The sequence below is a fragment of the Eufriesea mexicana genome, unplaced genomic scaffold (genome assembly GCF_001483705.2).
Source record: "Eufriesea mexicana isolate 0111107269 unplaced genomic scaffold, ASM148370v2 scaffold100, whole genome shotgun sequence".
Taxonomy (NCBI): domain Eukaryota; kingdom Metazoa; phylum Arthropoda; class Insecta; order Hymenoptera; family Apidae; genus Eufriesea; species Eufriesea mexicana.
In genome coordinates, this window is record NW_016908280.1 from 352310 (window position 1) to 374811 (window position 22502).

General features: G+C 43.2%; 1 protein-coding gene and 1 long non-coding RNA gene across 5 annotated transcripts in view; both read right to left on the bottom strand.

The window, feature by feature from the left end:
* Positions 1-22502, bottom strand: part of LOC108554981 (serine/threonine-protein phosphatase 2B catalytic subunit 3) — a 312798-nt gene that overhangs the window by 191007 nt on the left and 99289 nt on the right. For all 4 annotated transcript variants that reach the window (XM_017910442.1, XM_017910439.1, XM_017910440.1 and 1 more), the window contains exon 2: positions 8357-8560. In XM_017910442.1, coding sequence (XP_017765931.1) covers positions 8357-8560 — 204 coding nt within the window. The remainder of the gene's footprint in view (positions 1-8356; positions 8561-22502) is intronic.
* Positions 19070-22494, bottom strand: LOC108554983 (uncharacterized). Its single transcript, XR_001890732.1, has 3 exons — positions 22342-22494; positions 21733-21937; positions 19070-19161 (listed from the first exon to the last, which is right to left on the bottom strand). It is a non-coding gene; the product is annotated as an uncharacterized LOC108554983 (long non-coding RNA).

The window sequence follows — 22502 nt, forward strand, 5'->3', positions numbered from 1 at the left end:
TGTTCGATCCAGGTAGCCGTGTGTCTTCGTGGTCTCGCGCGGAAACGGAGATCGGAAAATGGGCTGACGAGGAGAGTTTCCACGGTATTTTCCGCGAGAAAAGCTGGGCAATGACTCGCGTGTTTGGGTGCCGCCGGCTGATTCGGCTTTGCAAGGCTGGCTTCCGGTGCCTTTCTCGAATTTCTCTCCATTTTTCGCATCTCGAACAGAGACCCAAGCGAACAGATTCGAAATTTTATCGGTGGGTATATGTTTGGAATCTGCGCGTTTTATTTTCCGCAGTTGCTCACTGGTTGCTCTGTACAGTTATGGGATTTGTAACTGCTTTGATGTTTTATCGGTGGATATGCACGTTCGACATTCGTGCTTCCATTTCCCATTAATACCACGGTTTTAAACACAAAAATATACCTCGTGGCTTGGAGTATTTTTAAATGCTTGCGCGTAGGCATTTCTACCAAAGCAGTTTTTAATTGCGCATGTTAGCTTTGGAATTTGGAATTCTTATTATTCCACGCGTAATAAGTACGGATTCTTGAATTATAAAAATTAAAATGGCTCCGTTTATATGCATAATTAACGCTAAGCCTACCACGCCTTAAATGGCTATTTTGTAATTTTTGATTTAAAATTTCGCATTTAATATTTTCGTTTTGATCACTTGTCTACGTGATTTGTCTTTTTAATTTTATTTAAGAACCTTCTTCCCTTCTTTCGTCCATCGGTCTATTCGGTTCAGTATTAAATTAATGAAATTAATATGAAATTAATTAAGTATCAAATTAATATGAATCGGTTCAGTATTAAAATCTGCGCTTTTAATTTTCTCCGATTAATTATTCCACGAATGAAATCCATAATATCTAGCATTATAACGATATTGACGATACTTGGCATTTTTATCTCAATACTAAAACTACCTAGGATATCAAAATGACTTGTTTGGGATTTTCTATTTCTGGAATTATTATTGGAAAAATATAGCTGCCCTTCGCAAAATTAATATCAATTCCTCTTCAGATAGAAGAATAATTATTTCTACCTATTTATTTCAATTATATTACTTTAATTAATAAATATGTTCACTGTATTTATGTACTTATTGAAAATTGGTAGTTCTAATATTAAAAATCCAATCCTGCGTTTTGAATTTCACAGTCTTCTGGGATTTCCTATTTCAGAAATTATTAGAAAAATACAGCTATCTTACCTATCTTAAATACAGCTAAATATTAGAAATTGCTAGCTCTAGTGTCAAAAATCCAATCCTACGTTCTAAATTTAAGTCTTCGTTCAATAAGTATCACCGAAATACACACATATGGTACTAATCGCGACATCTATTGTATAATAAGTAAATCTATTTGTACATTATCGCGTGATTCGCGTGTAATTGCTTTACTATTCGCCTCTTCTTTACCTTCCTCTTCTACCATGCCATTAAAACGCATGCACAAGTTCAAACATAAGCAAAGTCGAAGATAAACCATATTTCCCCCGCTAAATTAAACACTCGTAGATCCAACAAGTATACGATACTACACTCGTAGTCCGACATCACGTTCGCGCGAATCTTTCCGAAAAATCAGCCGGAAGAAGCTAACCCCTCCAGGGAATCGCTCGTTCCTCCAACGCGACACCCCTCGACCCGATTTTTCTCCCCCGATCCACCTGCTGCTGCGTCTATTGCGCTCGTAATTCATCTCCGCCATGTTGCAGCCCCACGGAAACCTGCCCTGTTCGTCCGTTTCCCTCCTCATCCACGTTCGACGACGAACCACTCGCGCAAAACGCAATTTCACTCGGCCGTTGTTCCCCTTTTTCCACCCTCGATCGCGACGCGTGTGCCAAAACGCGTTCCCGATGATTAAGAACACACCCACGAACGACTATACCGTGTATGGTTTCATTCGCGAAGCTTACCGATGAAAGACACCACGTTATACGTCCCTGGCAACGAATCCACATCTCTTCCAGTTACATCTGGCTCTAACGTCTCGCTGAAATTGATCGACGTTCTACCAGGTTTATGCAAATTTTGTAACACGGTTCGTTGATGAGTTCGAGATTAACCTACGAAACGGGATCGTGGTTTGGGATCGTGGATTAATTCAGACTCGAATTCGTCGCGAAATTTAAGCGAATTCGGCGAGCTTGCGAAATATTCCGTGGCGAGATATAGAAATTACGATTTTTGGAAAGAATATTGGGAAAGAATTATGGGTGTAACACGGTTCATTGGCAAGATCGAGGTTAACCTACGAAACGGGATCGCGGTTTGATATCGTGGATTAATTCGGACTCGAATTCGTCGCGAAATTTAAGCGAATTCGGCGAGCTTGCGAAATATTCCGTGGCGAGATTTAGAAATTACGATTTTTGGAAAGAATATTGGGAAAGAATTATGGGTGTAACACGGTTCATTGGCAAGATCGAGGTTAACCTACGAAACGGGATCGCGGTTTGATATCGTGGATTAATTCGGACTCGAATTCGTCGCGAAATTTTCATAGCGAATTCGGCGTGCTTGTGAAATATTCCTGTGTCGTGGAGAGATTTAGAAATTTTTATTTTTGGAAAAAATATTGGAATAAAATTATAGGTACCGGTTAAAGTATAGGTATGAAATGCGAATTATGTCACACGGTGTAAAAGTTCGAGATATTCTAAGGGAGTAAATTCAGCGAGCTTGCGAAATATTCCTATGCGATTGGCGAGATTTAAAAATTACAATTTTTAGAAGGAATATTCGAAAAAGATTATGAGAACCGATTAAAGCATGAATATGAAAAGAGAATTATGTCACGCGGTGTAAAGGTTCGAGGTATTCTAAAGGGTTGATTTACGATCAACCCTTAAAATTAAAAATTACTCAAACATTATGGTTCTTGGAAATAATACGGGAAGAGTTATGCATATTATTCGAAAATTCTATGGAAGGGTGGAAAAAATGGGGTTTTATAGTGCGACGAAAAATTTGCCATACTCGATGGGGTTGATTTATGGAGGAACCTGTAACGTCACCGGCACGCCTATAAATTTGCAAGTCAGTGATCGCGTGTCGCGCTGCGATATAGGGAAAATACAAAATGACTGCACCTTTGTCCCTTTTTTCTTTTCTTTTAGGTAACCGAGTGGATGCTGCCGAGATTCTGACAACAACGCTGAAGACGCCGCGGAATCGATTGCTTTCACGGGGATATTTCGAGTCGGAGGCACCGCTCGAAAGTGGTTCTCGATCGATCGTGCCACGACAAAGGCCACGGGAAGAGAGCGAGAGAGAGAGAAAGAGAGAGAGAGAGAGAGACTGGGAGAGTCTCTTCGACCGAGTTTATTTTACGTCACTTGCAGCTCTCCAACAGTTGCGGAGATTCTCGTCTTCCAAAACATTTAATTTGACGTTTCAGCTTGAAAAACAGCTTTCAACGGAGTATTTCTACGCGGAGGAAGTAACGCCGGCTCGTTTAATGCCGTATCTCGAGTGATGAACCGTGTCCCGGCCAAGTGGTACGAGATTTTCTATCACGATTTCCTTAAAAACCCAGTCGCGGACGAAAGAAATTTATTCCGATTCCTGACTCCACCCTGCAGGCTTCTTGTGTTTCTCGAGATCACGGAGATAATCACAGACGCGAATTTCAAACGAAATAACGCACCAAATCCACGAGAAAGGAAAAGAAAGATTGCACTACAACGAAACATTCGCTATAACGAGAAAGAGCGTGGAAAATTGGACGAAAAATTCACGAAGCTTTCCTAAAATCGTCCTATGACCAATCTATGCTCCCCCTCCACCGTTTTCCAATACACGTGTATACAGAAAAAGGAAAAGGAAAGAAATTTATTCCGATTCCTGCCTCCACCCCACAGGCCTCTTTTGTTCCTCGAGACCACGGAGATAATCACAGACGCGAATTTCAAACGAAATAACGCACCAAATCCACGAGAAAGGAAAAGAAAGATTGCACTACAACGAAACATTCGCTATAACGAGAAAGAGCGTGGAAAATTGCAGGAAAAACTCACGAAGCTTTCCTAAAATCGTTCCATCGCCAAGTTATGCTCCCCCCACACCGTTTTCCAATACACGTATATATAGAAAAAGGAAAAGAAGGGAAAAAGGGAGAGAAAAATGAGGGAAAAGTATAAAAAGGCGAATGGGGCGGTGGATTAATCGGGAGCAATAGAAGTCGCGACGCATGGTCGACCAAAGGTAATAACTACCCCTTTCGAAGACGTGGCCGTCGACGCCACAAAGGTGGAGGCTGCGCGTCCAGTGGGGATACGAAGGACAGAATCGAATCGATCCGAGTTATTGTGTTCTGGCGTGTATTGTGCCAGCAGAACAATCGCGGACACCGTGAAGATGACCGTGATGGAACTAATTGATGCGCGTAATTGAGGATTCGCGACGGGGTAGGGGTGTGTCGCCGCGTCGGGGCTGTTGCTTTCGTTTCGTTCGACGTCGGGACGCGTCTGTCCCATTGTCGGACGCCGTCGAACGCGTGGAATCGAAAATTAAGGGGGTCGTGGGCGAAAGGGGTCAGAGAACGTAGAGACAGGGGCGTAAGGTGGTTTCAGGGTACCACGCAGGACAAAAGCAGGCACCACTAAGTTGACGAAATGCGGACAATAATCGCGATACGCATTAAGGAACGTAAAAGTCGATACTGGGGTAAGTAAATACGATATAATATACAAGAACGAGGGTTCAATAAATTCTATTGTTTAAGGTACCGATTTAGGCACGTCGCGTCATCATCTGTACGAGAAGAATATACAATATAATTTAACGAGTCCCTTTGTATGGTCTCGCTCCTCTTTGTCATTAGAAATCAAGAGAAATTATGGAGGACTCAAACACCATAGCTTAAAATATAACACAGTAGGAAGAAGAAAATTTCTAAACTAGTCAAATACCTCACTTCGGAATTTTTATTGCAAGCATGTTGAAGAAATTAATTTTATATCACTTTAATTAATATCTGTTGGAATTAGGATAATCAAGAGTAACGCGGTACGAATTTGGGAGAATATGTGTATATTTATTAATAAATAAAGCAAGGCAACAACAAAAATGGTTGTCTAACAACCGATTACCATGGTAGACACTAGAGCAAAAATCTACCCTCATGCCAATAATACAGATCTCTACCGATCGACGATGTTGCTTATTTTCTTGTCCAACAATATCACCAAGCAAAGACCACCCTCAAAATCCTGATACACGATCATTTAACACGTTGATTGTCATGGTGGTCATCAGTGACCGACACTTGACTCCTCAGTGAGACCATGATGGTCACCTGTGTCTGGCGATACTAATTTTCTAAATTTATATTTGTTTTATTCTAACCAATTTTTTAATATCTGAACAACGTAAATAAACAGATCGCTTTTAATAGAAAACATTAATAATTTGCATCGTTCTTTTTTCTTTGCCATATGCTTGATAATTCATCCCTATATCCTAAGAATAATGGAAATTTTATCGTAGTCCCCCTGAGCGTCCCAAGTGTTAAAAAGTAAAAAAATTCTAAAATCCACTAAATTCCAGGAATATACTAAGAATAATGGAAATTTTATCGTGGTCCCCTGAGCGTCCCAAGTGTTAAAAAATAAAAAAATTCTAAGATCCACCGAATTCTTAGGATACACTAAGAGTAATGAAAATTTTGTTATGGTCCCCTGAGCGTCCTATATGAAAACTGGCTGCCTGTCAAAATGTCAACTGCCAATGCTAGAACAACAGCAAACGATGGATCGTTAGGGGATACTATACTGACATCGGGTAGACTAGCTAGATGAAAACAGGTTGGTTAACGAATTGGCAAAATTCGCCGGTTAATCCCAGTCGGTGTCAATTCAGCTCGCGAGCCATTTAGACCATTCTCCAACTGGAGCACGAAACTGAGAAATAACGAATAACGCGAACACCGTTTCTCGCGCGAGAGACTTTTCTCCTCCACTTTCCGGCGTACTCGAAGCGCCGGAGAATAATTCGAAAAAACGTTGCCTTTCATCGCTCGCCCCAATTAATCCGCTATTATCCGCCGACACGTGGAACTGCGAGAGACCGCGGGGGAGAGAAAAGGGTGGAAAAAACGTTTGCCAGAAGCCTCGAGTGGCTGGTTTTGCGCTGGTTCCCCGCGAGTGCGTTTTGTCGGGGATGAACGAGGAGGAACGGGTGTAAGAGAGGGGGCGAAACGGTGTAAAAAGGTCGGCCAGGCGTAGGTGGAAGGTCAAGAAACGGAGGAAACGGAAGACTCGGAGAGCTGGCGGCTGACCTCCGGGGAAAAAGCGAGAACCAGGAGCATACTCGGAGGAATTACAAAAGAAAGCTGATTCGGTAGAGAGAAGGCGAGTTTTCGTGGAAAAACTGCAGGCATAAGGGAGAACCTGGTAGATCAAAGGAAAGAGAGGGAGAAGATAAAAAGGGCGAGAAGAAAGTTGCAAGAATGGAAGGCTGCCAAGAGGGGTGAAAAGCAAGGTGTCGGAGGATTATGCTTCTTAACTGCTGCAAAACTAATAGATCATGGCAAAGTAGAACTAATTAGCGAGGAAGCTCGCTCATAGGGACATATTTACTGGAAAAGATCCAGGCTGCCAGTTCCCTGGGAATCCTGCCTTCGTTTCCTCGCTTCACCACTCGGAACCCGCGTTTCGGTATTTTTCCATCCTCCAGGATATTTCTTTACCGGTTCGTTACTTGTTTCAGATGAAGTTTAATAGCTGGGAAGGGGGGCTTAATCATCCTGGCTTCCACGCGAGCGATTTCCTCGGATACCAAAGATCTCCATGTCGAATAGCTAATTAGCCGATCGAAATTACTCGAGAGTAATTATATGCGGCAAGATACACCTCGATTTTACTCGACGATCTTGGAAATCGGACTAGACGCGATCCTCCACGCGATTCGTCACTTGGGATACTATAATTCCCACTTGCTTAACGCGTTAAGAGTCCAGCACGTTTTGCTTGTTGTTCCGTTCAGGCCCAGACTCGGTCATCAAGTAGACCAGTGGTAGCGGGCAAAGTGTTCATAAAACTCGGAGATACTGTACCAATTGTCGCAACAGGAATTCCCAAACGTTAGGACCAAAGATGGCGAAGAATTTAACACCAAAAGTTAGCATTGTAACGATTCTAGATCCAAACCACGCCTTTGTTTATCCTGTTTTAACACTATATCGTCCTCACGTCTAATCGGGATTCTTTTGGCGTCAGTAGGACTGACTCATTTACGCATGATACCAACGTGCTGTCATCGGCATTTGCCCATAGTTTTCGCATGACACCAACATGGTGCCACCGGACGGCATAGTGTTAATATATTTCATTAAGTTTTTTAAAAATACTGTATTCTTTTCCTTAAACCTCGACTGAACAAAAACCGATGTTGCCTAAGTAAAATATTTAGTGTCACAATCAGTGAGCAAGAACTGACACATGCGATCGTGTAATAGGAATCTAAACTCTGCGACCGGTCCCTGAGGTTCGACTGAGCCCGAACGAAAAGTCTAACGTCGGTCTCTAGGGACTTAACGTGTGGCACTTAACGCGTTAAGCCGAATGTCCTACGAGAACTAATCACCCTTTCCTGATCCTTGGGGAGCTATTGGTGGTCCTCCGGGCGGTATCACCGAACGATCCAGAACCCGATCCGAAAACTCCATCGCGATCACTCGACACTCGAGCCAAGTGTCAACAGAGACGGGTAAAAGGGGTGGCAAGACAGGAGAAGAGGCAAGAGAGAGCCTGAGCGTGGCGTTAAAACGGAGAAACGCGTCAGCAGGCAGGCAGGCAGGCCTCGAAGCGTCGAGGCCTCGCTTTTCTAGCCGGTCGAGGGTTTAAGGCCGGTCCACACGAGCGGAATCGATCTAGCTACCCTTATTGGATCAGACGAAACGAACCGCTCAACCGTGCATCCGTCGCACGCGGCACTAGCTCGTACACACACGTGTACACAGGTGAATAAGAGCAACGTGGTGTAACACCGCGTCGATACTTTGCTGCCTTCACGGTGTCGCGATCGTTCTCGTGTAAACGCACACCGAAGCCAGGGAATCGTTCTTTCTCGCCGCGTGTAACTGTGTCAAGTGCCTTTCACGTTTTTCCCTCTAACGTGTCACGATATAATGCGTCCTTTCCTGCGACTCGATTCTTCCAAAGGTTCTCTCGCGGCTCCCTTTTCACCCTTTTTGTTTCACCCCCATTTTTTCTCCCCCCTTTCGCCGTTTCTTTTTCAGGCGCGAAGTAAATTTGATCGATACGCGCCCGTTTCATAGGCGATTGAATCCGACCTTCGCGCAGGAAGCGCGAGGTAAAACGTTGAAAAGAGGAAGAGAGGACTCACCGGTGACCGGAGCTTCGATCTCGATCATAGTATCCTCCGAGCGGAGAAGGGCGGCTCCTTCGTTGATTATACGAAGAGCCGCAGCCTCGTCGATCCTACCTTCGAGGATAAAGTGTTGCTTGAGGACTTCCGGCTGCGGCAGGTCCGTTCGCTTGTCGAACACCTCTGCCACTGTCAGTTTGTGCGACGGCGGAAAGAGCACATCTGTGAACAAAAACGAGAAATTCCTGGTTAGAACGTTAGTCACGATGTCAAACAAATACATGTCAAATACATCCTATCTCACACACAATAGCCGTCAACGTCATTTCAGAATAAACTTTATTAACCCTTTCTCTACGGCTGTCGCCGCAGAGTCCCTCCCTTAGGACGAAGCGCCGTGCCAAAGATGGAAACATTACGATCTTTGGCAGTCTTTAGCATTTGGGACCAAGTCTTTCGAAGAAGAAGGAAAAAGGAAAAGAAAAACCGACCATCGTAATAGCAATTGTAATTCTTTATGAAGAGAGCTAAGCGGAACGGCAACATTTGTCTTAACCCTTTACAGATGAGCACCGCATATATGCGTTTGGCGGAGATTATCAGTTTGGCCCAGGGACTCATATGCGTTCGGTAGAAACAACTGATAGGACCGAGGGACTCACAGAAAGGGGTCACGTAAATGCATTGCTATGGCCGAGAAACGCATATATACGCTCGCTGTTGCAGTCCTGGGACCCTCACATCCCTAGTTAAATGGTGGACAGTTTTGCCTTTATTGCATCGCTATGAACGAAAATCGCGTTTAAATAGGAATGAGCGCTGGTACTTTTGAATGCCTATCACGACAGGAGTTAATTTCTGGCTTAATTTTTGCAAACGATGGATAATTTTTGTCACCCATCCTGTATAAATAGCGTCTCGTACCCAGTGACTATAGCTACCCGTACTAGCGAAGGGTTAAAAGACATCGGCGAATTTCACATATAATAATTCGTGCAATCCATAATTTTATAAAATCTTCTAGCCAAGCTGAACTGCTAGATCAGATAATATGCGCTTGTTTTTCCCCCCATTTGATAATTTTGTCAAGAAACCTCGCATTTCCGATTCCATACCGATACAGCTACTATGTTCGCCGATTGCCCGGAAGCAGTCGATCCGAGGGACGCCGAAATCAGGCAAGAAGCGGGGTTCGTATCGCGAAGTGGGAAGGTAGCTCGGCCGGGTCCATTGCAGAAATTATGCTAGCTTATCGTAGCCGTGCATCTGACACAGTTTCCGGAAAAAAGCGTCGGGTAATCTCCGGGTATCTCTGGAACGAGCGCTCCGCGCGGATTACCGAGCTGGAATCCGGGCTGATTCGATCTCGCGTTACTTTGCAGGCTGGGCGTATTTCGCGCTTACGCTCGCCGGTGTAATTCGCGGTGTAATTAACTATTGATAAATATTGATCGAGCCACCAGGCGGCAACGTTATCGCGACCGATCAGCCTGTTATCTATCCAATTAATGCCTCGCATACATTTCGTTCGCGGCCTCTCTTTCTTCGGGGATGATTTATGGCCGCTTGCCTTATCGTCCGCCATTGTAAATTGCTGTTTGCAGCTCGAAGAAGAAAGACAAACCGCGGTGGCACGTTGGATCGCGAACCATAATCCCGCTTTTCCATCGATAACATCGCTATGCGTTGCAACGCGGATAAATCGACACCGTTATTCGTTCTCTCTTTACGAGCCTCGTCACACCGGAATTTATAATAGCTATCTGCAAGCTCGGCGTTCAATAAACTTTCTGCCTCCATTTTTTCCTTTTTCTTTTTATTTTTATTTTTATTTTCAACCTAGCTCTTCCTAGCTCGACCTCTTCCATCCGGTTTAGAAACACGGCAAAGAAGCGGGCAAAGTGATCCATATAATTCTAAACTATCGACGAGCTAAACTTTGAGATAGAATCACTTAAAGACTCACGATATGCCTAACGTCTGATCGCTAAATTGAATTATCCCGTCGATAGAAGCCGGCTAAGGAAATGACGAATTTGGAGCCTTAATCGAATATCGGTTTAACTGCGACTTCCTGTATTCCCAAGTCAAGCAATTCCTTGTACAAAAGTTTCGAAAGTTGCTATTTCCTACAGACTAATTCTCTATGCACCCTGTACCTGATTCTTCGTACACTCGGTACGAATGTTTGTCATTCCCTGAGAAATAATTTAATAGTTTTACGATTTTCTCTATTTTGATCACCAAAGCTTGGAATTCTCCTACTGGAAAATTTTATATTTATATTAATTCCTAATTTTAAATACTACCTATATAAATTTTCACGATCCTCAGAATTTCTATAAAATAACAGAAGATGGCCATATAAATCTACCACTAAAATCTACCAAGAAGACAAGACAAGACAGAGTAATATCAAAGGACCAAGAGCCCAAGGCCCCGAAAATTCATACGACGACACTGGATTACCTGGCACACCCCTCACGGGTACCACCATCTTCTTCCTGACGTATTTAGTTTTCACAACTTTATTCTCCTGCTCACACGCCGATTTTGAAGTAAAACATAGATCCTTCGAGTTATCTTTCTTCTTCGTTAATTTCTCTCTTTCGCCCTCGCTTTCGTCCGACGTTTTCCCATCTGAAGAATCCGACGACCGCTTGAGCGAACACCTAGCCTCTCTGTCGGCCATCTTCTGCAAGAAGGACCGGTAGCCGCTTCTCGTTCGACAAGACTCCACCGCATCCTCGAAAACGTCGTCATCCTCTACGCTCCACGACGAATCGTGCGTGTCTTGCCCCAACGTCTGTACATTTTGTCCAGTTAAATCCGTGAAGTAACCTGCCGCGTTATCGGCTACTTTGGACCTGTCACAGTCTTTGGAGCCCGTCGAGCAGATGTTCTTGCGAGAATTCGATGAAAAATTCACGCCACTGCGATCGATGACATCGCCAGGTTTAGCTACTCCTGACTTCTTCGACGGCGCATTCGAGGTATTCCAAGTGGAAGACATTTGGATGTTCGGAGCCCTATAAGACAGATGGTCGAAGTCCCGAGAGAAATCGGTTGAATCGATGCTACGAGGATCTTCGTCGCGCCTGTTCGAGTCACTTCGTTGATCGTCAGACTCGCTTTTCCTCGGACTCGGTGCTCGAGATTCTGCGGCTCTTCTCACGAAGTTCAGCCGATCGAGCAGTTTCCACGAGGCAAGGATAGGGGAGCCAATCGATGAACCGTTCGATACCTTCCTGGAAGGTTCCGCGGAATCCTTACTGATCTCGGGATCGTTATCCGAGTCAGATGAAACGTTGCACCTCAGAGAAGTCTCCTCCTCGATCTCCCCAGGTCGGTCCACGAGACATTCGCTGAGCGATTCGCTGTCTGCGAGGTCCTTAGGGCACGATCCACTGCTCGAGATCTCGTCTATCATCGATTTAGATCTCTCTAGTCGTCTGATGAAGACCTCAGAAAGCGAGTCGTCGTTGTCGAGTCCAGCCTTTGAAATTTCGGATTCGGAGTGACTCTTCTTCTTCGGGTAATCATTACTCAACTCATCCATGTTCTCGCACATGCTGCGCCATTTTCGCATTCCAATCGCTGGTTCCTCCTCCTGCTTTTCCTCGGTAGAAAGCGAAATTATATCCGTGTCCTCGACATTCCCTTTCGTCTCGTTCGAGAAGCTCGAGTCGTCTGGGTTCCGGTCTAGACTCTTCAGTTTTCCGACTGATGGAATCAACACGTGCTTAAAAGAAGACTCATCGACGTTTTCCTCCTTGGACACCGTCTGGACGTTGATACCGTGCTCGCTAAGGCCAGCTTCCACTTTCTGATCCACATCCAAAGTGACACTCTGCATGTAGCTCTCCAAGATCATTTCCTTCTGCTCGCGAGTCACCAGGTCATTCAAACTGACGTCTACAGCCTGTCTGAAGATCTCCTCGCCTACCATATTCTTTTCCATCTTCGCACTTTTATCCATCCTGTTCTCCGCTTTATCTTTGTTGCACTGCAAGAACACGGAAAACACCTCGGAGATCTCACGCAAGCTGCGCTCCACCGAGGAGGTATACTCGCTCTCTCGGACCTGTTCGTACTCCTCCGAGCTGTCCATGTCGGAGTAAGGCGAGCCGGGAGCGACTTGAAGAGAGCTGCTTCTCGTCTTGTTCAAACTGCAATTCGAAATCGGACTCATATTCACCTGGCTATTTTCAGGAGACTTCTCCGTGTCCCACTCCGCGTCTATCAGACGACGACGGTGGTGCTCCTTGGCTATCATCATTTTCAGAGTGTTATTGTCCAGACTGTGCCTGTCTCGAACCGGACTGCTGTGCTTCTTCTTGGGACTCGAGAAATGAACGGCGAAGCGCATCTCCAACGCCTTCTTCAACCTGCTGATCTCGCTGCAAGAGGATGCTTCCAGATCCTCGTTGACAGACGACTCTAAAGAATAGTCTTCGTTGGGGGATCTCCTGGAAGGAGTTGGACGCGGTGCTCTGGGTAACCTGGGTGTCTCGTAATGCAAAATTTTCAACTTTTCTATCAGCTTCTCTATGGTAGGACTCATTCTGCTCTCTTTTCTTAACCGGCTCGCGGGATCCGGACTGTTGCAGGTCTCGGACATCGGTACCTCGGAGTCCGACAGGCTGCAGTTCCTTTCCGACATCTTGATTATGGATTCCTGTTTATTTGTTACGGCCGCTTTCAATTAATGGATCTCGAGAGATCGGAGAGCTGGCTGGATGGAATAAATTGGATTATTTTATAAGCAGAAAGCCGGATCGGAAATCGGTTGGAGAGGCGAATATCAATGATCTCGCGATGCGAGTTCAAAGTGTGTCGCTGTTCAAACGAATCGTTAACGGTTTCCGCGCACACGCTGAGACAACAACGTTCCTTTGTTTCTTCCGCAAACACTCGCCGCGAGAATACACTGCAATGCACACACGAAACGGCACACCGGCACCTGGTGCACTCCGCGATCGAACCGGCTCCACGATTTCAAACGAACAACAACGTTGATTCCACGAGAAACGAACTCTGCGAGCACCTACAGGGCAACCGTTGATCAGACCAACCGGATGAAACGGATCGAGAAGGTTTGCAACGATGTTCGAACAAGCTAGAATCGTAATGAGCCTTGATATGAATCGGTGTTTCAACGGACCAATAGGAATTCGACATTTTTCTAGTCGCTGTTAACTGATTGAAAGAAGACTGTAAGATCTTTACCGACGTTCCAGTCATTTCTCTTTAGGTTCTTTAAATGCCTAGTATCTTCGGGTTACTCAAAAATTGGATTTTTCTATGAGAGAAAAATTATTTTTGGATTATCTCGTTCGACTTTCAGCAAGATCTTAGTGCCATAATCTAACCTGTCAAGTGTAAAAGTGGGATCTATAGAATATTTCATCTGTGAATAATTGTATTAATAATTTTAATAATTTACAATTAATACAATTGTAACTGTTATTAATATAACTATTTACAACAACTGTGAATATTGCACTTGCACGTTAAAACGTTATCTCTTTAACAATGCATACCATAAATTTGATAAAAATCACATAGAAATCCAACCTATCAGAAACAAAGAGAAAGAGAAAAATTGAAAAAATACAAATATTTCATGAACATGATCTTTCTTAACCTACTTATGTCTACCTGTGCTCAACCACACTTAATAAACCTAACAAACCCATTCTTCGGAACTAAAAAATTGGGTGTCTATACAAAAGTCGTAAACAATTTTTAAAAAGACGATACAGTATTATAAATCGGTCCTGTTCATGCTGCAATACATCCTACTGTGCTAAGATGCTTCTCAGAAAAACATACTCGACTCTCACTCCTCGCTCGCAGCTTGTTAACTTCACCGTGGCAACTTTATTATCAGGCTAGTCGCGAATTGGAGAACAATCGCGCGGACGACTGACAAATTCCGCGCAGATGCGTCTGTAAATAAGTCTGGAACGGGTAGCGCTTAAACAACGATCATTTTACACCTCTCGGCCTATTATTTCCAACGCTGGTGCGACAAATGGTCTCGAGTTGCACCAGCGTCGCGCTTTAACGCGTCGGTTTTACGGTGTTTACGGTGTCGACCAGCGCGAGTACGCTCGTTCCTCGCGCATGGAACGGCGGAAAGAAAAAGAAAAAGAAAAAGAACGAAATTAGAATAAAATCTTGCTCGCGTCTCGTGGTTCGTTCAGAGTTATTCGATAAAACAGCGGCGTGTCCTTGAGCAGTTGCGTTTCCTCTTCGATGCTTCCCTTCCGCTGATGGTGAAACGAAACTGGCAGTCTTGCGGTTCTCGTGGCTCTTCTACTTTGACACCGCGTTGCCATTGATGTCGAGATCGCTCCCCATGGGCTCTGCGAAGTCAAGATTTTCCCTTTTTATACTTTGGTTTAAAGAGTAGCAGGATCTAGGGTCGTGGTAACATTTATCTTGCAATTTGGTGGTTTCCAGATCTCTATGGCTGCAGATAAAAACGGAGAAGTGGAGTTCACGGTTACGATTGTACTTTAGATAGCCAGGTACCAACGTCGAAGAAATTTCACCCAGTAGGGAATGAAGTAGACTACTAAAAGACGGCAGAGACAAAGGAAACTAGTATGCTACAGTGTCCACTACGGTACCTTTGTTTGAACAAAAATGAACCTATTCTAATCTCTATTCTAAACGTATTCCTTTGGGAATAAATTAGACACACGAACTGACAAATAAAAACAACAATCGGTCCCCAATACTCAACGCACAGAGTTAACCTCAAAACCTACATATACACAGTGTCATCATACTAAACAATAACTTTATCCAAACATATAATACCAAAACGGATAATACAATAATCAAATGCACAACAGGACACAATTCCATTCATCCATACTGTATAAAACTAACCTCAAACCCTACCTATCTCTACATCTCCATCCACCAAGATCCGGACCAAATACACATCTACCACCGCCCAAATCTCAAAGAACATTCTATCAAGTCAAACAACCCATCGGAGCCAGTCCGTCAGCAAACAGGTCCCGTTTCCTCAGTCCAAGCATCCTCATCAACTTAGCCATCTTGGTGGTCCTGCACCTGGATCTGGTCCCCTTCTCCTGTCCCATGTCCTGGTCGAAGAACGCCTTGATCGTGGAAAATCTACCCATGCTCGACTCCTGCGACACTCCACCCCTGTTCCCAGCTTCCGGGCTGCTTTTCAGCGAGGCCAGAGAAGTTTGCGAGACTCGATTGACCTTGTGCAGGCTCTGACGAACGGCCACGTACAGATTATCGTTGCAATCCAAGTCCAGGGGCGCGTCCAAAGTTTTCCACAGCTTTCGACACTCGTTCCTCACCACTCCGAGTTCCTCTTCGGCTTCCATTTCGCAGTCTTCCTTCGGCGATCGCGATTCTCCGTTCAACGTCACGAGGTCCATGCTGCACCATAGAACCGGCGGATGCTAAAAGGATAAATGCGATGAGATTCGTGACAACTGCAGGGCAGATAACGCTACCACGCTGATAAAACGAGGATGTATACAGACTGGCTGTTGGGCAGGCTGATTGGTCGAAGATCGAAGATGGTGTTCTCGGTTTGGACTGGTTTATGACGTCCATGGCATCGTTATGGTTAATTGGTTTAGATAGACTGGTCGAATTGTAATTGGATGGCTTGGTGAACCGTGATTGGTTGGCTCTTCCTGATTACGGAAATTGGCTTGGAGCGAATAACGAATCGATTCGACTCCTTGTCTTTAATATAGGATCTCATTCGTGGAGCAGATCACGATCTAGACGAGATAATCTTCATCGTCGTTTTGTTAATTTAATTTTATCAATTCGTCCAGGACTTGGAAAAATAAAATTTCCAATGTGTTCTCCAAATTTTCTCACACACGTCGTATAATTTTGTAACTTTCTTTGATCTTTCTATAATCTGAGATCTATCTTTGGTGATCCGTTGCGTGCTATTTTAATTCTAATTAACTCGCCGATCGTGCAATCACGATATAGGTAAGTACGAACTTAGGACCGCGTTCGACTGATAGAATCTCGCGGCAAAACAAAACGTGAACGGTGATTTCCCGGGAAAATTCGGAGAATCGGAAGGAAACCGGCCTTTTCAAGCTGACCAACTTTTTACTTACCCCCGCGATCCCCGCGAGAGATAGCAAAAGCTCGGCAAACACCGAGGGAAACTTTTTAGATTAGAATAGCATCGTCCCCGGAGATTGGCCACGGCTCTGACCAAAAAATTTGATAAGATTCGAGGGTCGATACGAGGCCACCTATACGCTTTAACCGACTCGACTCGCGTTCTCCAACGTCGAAACACTATTTCCCCACTGTTTTCGAAAACTGGTTCCGTCGTATCTCATGAATAAGAATCGCGCGGAAGTTGCAGGAATCGTTCCGTCTCTTTCAAACGGAATTTCCAGCTCGCGTAGAACCGTTTCTTGTACGTTGCACCGTGTTTCGGATTTCCATAAAGTTCCGCGGCAATTTTCTATTGGATCTGGCACGTAGAATTTCACCGCGTTCGGTACGGTGTCGCGAAAGTCTTTCAAGCATCTCTCGCACTTCCGCGACGTTGCGATTAAATTCGAACAAATAAACAAATTCTCGATAACTTCTTAACAATACCGATAATAATCACGGCAATACGAGCGATCGTGCGAGAAATAAATAATTAAATAAACTTAAACTAAATAACTAAAAATAACTAAGTAACTAAACGAGAACTGGAAATCCCTAGCTTCTTTGTTAAAAAGTTTCCTCTTCGAAATTTCACCAAATTTTCCCGAGTAAATTACGAGATATTCAAAATTATTTCTTTTTTTTCTTTATAAAAATCAAATCCGTTCTAAGGTTTGAAAAATAAACTTTCCTATACTTCGGACCCTAGAAATTTAAATGGGAGTATTCTAAAAAGGAACTAGTGAAAAGATAGTATGGTAACAATTGACTTTACAATGCTGGGAACTGAATTTGTATATATTTCATGGTACTATGTGCGCATTAATATCCTACTTTATAATAATCCAACATTTATGATCACGCGAATTTACATATGTATATATATAAATAACACACCGCATATACAAGGAAATTACACAGGTTTGCATGAGCGCTTAATTAAACATCGTGATATCGATCATAGTGTTACTAACTGTTTCACAAGTTTTTCAAGGGAACCATAATGTTGCAAGAGTAGCAAAGAAATGTTTCTCCTATCACCACACGCCAATATGCAACGATTATTAATCATAATTTTAACCATTTTACAACTTTACCCTCAGTGATCCTTACTAATGGCATTTCGTTTAAACGCATATACTATATTACGTGCCTAAAATTTATCGATAATACTACAAAACCGCGAAGAACACAAAATGCAGCAGAGCATGAATAATTTCACTAATTAATTGACAATCGAGTATTCGGGTAGAATTTTTCTACCTGGCAACCCTTTTGGACACTTCTCGTCAATTTCACCTGTATCACTCGAGAAGCATCAACGATAAATGCAGTATAATAAGATAAATGTACATAATAAATTTACACGAGGTATTTACAATCGATCGACAAGATATAAGAAGGAATAGAAGCAAACAATAGTCCCAGATAAGCAAATATAGTTCAGTGGGTAAAAATTGTTGATTAATAAAATAAAAAATAAATAAAATTCATCTCATGGAACTAAAAGCCAAAGTAAAAGCCAAATGCCTCAATTAAATAGAAAACAGCGATACGTTAACGCGATAAAACGAAAATAAGTCGCAGTTTAAAGGAATCTTCGCTATCGTTTGCTTCTACTCGTAGATGTTCATTACTAACAGGAAGAGACACCCGATACATTAAGGCTATCGAAATCTGCACGAATCGGAATTTTCGCTTTTGGAAATTAAATTAGAAAGAAGACAAAATTAAAATATTTAGTTAAGCAACTGGGAATTATATCTGTCCCTCCTAAATATAACTTAACATAGGTACCTTAACGTAACTTATTCTAACTTACAACTACGATTTACTCTAAAATAACCGACAGCTCGAGAAATATACAATAACTATTGGGAATGTGAACACAGTGTTACCTCATTATGTATTCTACGGTTTTCCCCTCCCACGAGCGATCCACGAGGATCCACTGGAAATTCGCAGCGCTACAATTTCCCAGTCAAACCTCGAGTCTACCCGATACTTTCTTACAACGTAATGATTTCATTTGCATACAAATAAAACGCCCTTTACATTGCATCCATCGCTCTAAACTTAAACGAAAACGAAAATAAGCCATAAAACGAACTCTCCCCGTGCAAATATCGATAACTCGGTGTCTCGATATGGCGCTCGACGATACGAAAATCGTTGCAGATGTTCGCATGATTGGAAAATCGAAAGACCGTTCAAGAAATTAGTTTTCAAATGTCTCGATCGACGAAGATCGATCGGGAGATCGAGAAGAACCGGCGGACATCGTTAAAATCGTGAGTGTAGATTCATCGATTGTTAAGCGACGTGGTTTCTACGACCCTCGATCGATCCTCGTTGTTCTCGTTCGCCAGCGAGAACGATCGAATTTGAATGAAATTCGCGAAATTGAATCGACGTTCGAATTCCGCAGTTGTTCATCTCTTCAACATCGAGTGGTTCGTTGTCCATCCTTCATCGCGTCTTCCACGATTGCCAATTCGAAGAAGAACGGAGTCCTCGCAAGGATTTGCGAGTGCAGGGTGCATCATCCCCGAATCATCCCTCGCGGGTCACGTCGACGAACCTTGGCCAAAGGTCTCTTGCTCCAGAATTTTCGACTCTCCTTTCTGTTTCTGTTAACAATATTTTGATTTGCTTTTCCTTCAGTGCGTCCAATATTTTTCACAATTTTTGTTCTTTTTTTATTATTATTTTACTTAATCTTCCTTCAGCGCAATTTGCTATTCTTCCTTTAGGAACACGCTGTTATTTTTGCATAAAGGAAAGGAAGGAATTCTTGGTAGCGACAACGATAATATCGGGTAATAAATTGCGAGTGAGATCAGGAATTATTTTGGTTAGGTTTCTTTTCTTTTCTTTTTTCTTTTTCCATTTCTTTTTCGTGTTTCAAGGTCTGCGAGGATGGATAGGTGTCCGTTTCTATGGAAGTTTGTAAGCCCGTTGTTGGAACTCGATGCTAATCAATAGGTGTTGGCTAAACTCGAAGTCAATGTTAGTTCGCAAGTTTTATAGAAAGGTGGTAGTATAGCAGGGACTCGTGAATTATTCGGTTATAACGACATTGGGAATGGATTTTAAAAATGTAGTCCAAAATGGTCGTGACAAGAGTTTCAGGAGGAGTGTAGAATTCCTGTGACTCTATCTACTTCGTTGCTAACTGCTACCTATTATCTACCCATTTCGAAACTTCTCTAATTAAATATTAATCCTTTGCGCTCAACGGTTTGCCTCCAAGATAATAAAATTAAAATCGAACTTAATTTTCTATAATAACTTAAAAATAATAATATATAAATTAAAATATCGAATTAACCTTTCGTTTAAATATTCCACAAATTTTGTTATTTTAAATTTAACATATCAATTTCTACTAAAAAATATTATTTTAATAATCTTATAATAATCTCTGGAATCCAAATAGTTAATTATCATTTATCCATTTCTTGCCACTAATTTACAAGAAATTCGTGTGAGAGATTACGTTGGATTTAAAATGGTCGGTTGACGTTCGAAAATTTCCTTCGTCTTAACAGTCGAAACGTACACAACGAAAGTCGGGATACAAAAACTTGTTTTGTTCCCAAAAGGGAAACACAACGGTGAAGCCGAGGCACGTTCGAACTCGTTATTCGCGAGCTGAAATATTTCCTTTGGCGCGAGACTCGGCGAGAAAGGCGTGGCTTTAAAACTGATCCAAGCGTTCGATTACGTTTCCTCATCCGATAAATCTCCCCATAATAAATCCCTCGAGCGAAATACTTGGCGAAAGAAACAACGATCTTCGTTAACGGCGCAAAAAGCCGCTTACAAAGCTCCGTAATCTCGCTTTCCGCGGCACGTCCAGATCATGGACGTTCGAGATCCAAACAACCGTGCATAACTATAAACAGAGTAAGCCCCGAAACCGAGATCCCACGGCAAAACTCGCATAATCCACGGACAGAATCCAGGGAAACGCGATACCAGTCAGCCATCTGGCTTGGACCATCGATCCTTTCCATCTTGCAACCGTACGCCAACGTAAAACCACTATTATTACGCTACTGACACGAATATTGAACTCTTTGAGCCTAGCTCAACGAAAATTCCACAAAAATAACATTAAATACTCGTTCGATATTAATTATTAATTTCTAAGGAAATCACGAGTATTTAATTATTTACATTTGTCTTTCCGAAAGTTAAAAAATATTCCGAGAATTGTTTAATAATAATACGACTCGAAATTAATTACTAGAAATCGATGAATATTTAATTTTTAGTATCGTTATCTTCAAAGAATTCAAATTTGAACTAATTCGAGTGGAGATTATTGTTATTATTCGCGTAATTACCCAGTTGCTTATGTAGCGTCCCATCTTCTTAGAAATTTAACATTCTATCGAAGACCGTTATTACGTTACACAAGGGACTATTGAGTCGGCCGTGCCCCCTCCCCGAAAGAAGCCGAAACGTTATCGAACTGTAATTCGATCGAAGACCGTTATTATTACTGCTCGCGTGACTGCCGAATTCCCCCACTCGCTCCCCTCCTCGCTGAAATGTCCAGAGAACGAACGATACATCGGGAGACGAGAAGACAAGGAAGGGAAACGGGGGGGAGAAAGAGAGACGATAGAAAAAGACGTTGAGATTCGGGAGATTTTCGCCGGAGAAAGATGGAAGCACGGAACGGAAACGGGATCTTCGTGACGAAGTTTCTCGCGTAGCTGCCAAAAGGCGCGTATAAATAGGCCGGCTGACAAAAACAAGTCGCCGCGTCATGTTGCTCGGACATAAAGTTTTTAATCGCCACGGCTCGCACGCTTTACGAGCTATCACGCGAGAAACCCTGTCTTTCTCCGCGGCGAATTTTCGATTCCGTCACCTCGACCAATCAACGCGAACATTTACGAGCGTAAAATTCGGAAGCAATCGTTTTTCTGTCGAATGTTACGGGGAAACGCGAATCCGGCGATTTTATGGGAGTCACAGGCAAAATTCAAACAGATACGCGACTCGGCTTGAAATGGATTTCGAGAAAGGTCACACGACGCGAATGTTATCGTTTCGTAAACGAACGTTAGGACGCGAACGACGTGACGTCGAAAGGACCGTGTCGTAGGGCGTGACAAACATGGCGACGGAACGATTGAATATTTCACTTCGTAATGTTAAAAATAAAAAAAAGAACTGTTTCTTACCCAAGATAATGCTCAAAGATTCTGTAGTGCAGTTTGACATATTGCTTAACCATGCAGATTGGGCACATTGTTCGCACGTCTAATTTCTTGGCGATCCTTCGAAACTTTTCCGCCTGTATTGCGACTTTCGAACGTCTAACGACCGGTAATGCGTTCGAGAATGGTCTCAAAGCGTCCCTTCCCGCGAGCACTGCTTCTCATTTATCTGTAAGAACGGGAGCCCTTAGCGAACTCGGCGAACTTCCCAACTTTTAATGGTGAATTAAATTAACCGAGATCTAATCCGAGAACGGTTTAACCGTCAATTAAAACACTTTCAACAAATTTGATACGTACGAGAGCAACGATACTGCGTCGTAGCGGTTACACGGAACGAACAAATTTCTGACTACTTAAAAATTCGAACTTATGCAGTAATACACTATTACGGAGGTGAACACTATAAAGATATACAACCAGAAAAACGCGAAGATGAATAGGGAATTCGATCGGTCCGTTTCGCGACACATACGCGACCACACGTACGTCGTAATTGCAACGTCCATTTTGAGAACGCCAACGGGCGAGATTTCTTTCGGTCGAACGTATTCAAAGATCGATTCGATTTACCTTGTCGATAATCCGCGTGTCGAAACAGGCTCTCACCGGAAATAACTGATCACTGTCCGCAGATTCGAATCGGTGTACGAGCAGATGGTGAGATCGTCGTGTGCCATCCTTCTAGCGTGTCCCTCGCGATTATCCTGCCGACACGTGTTCACCTCATGCCG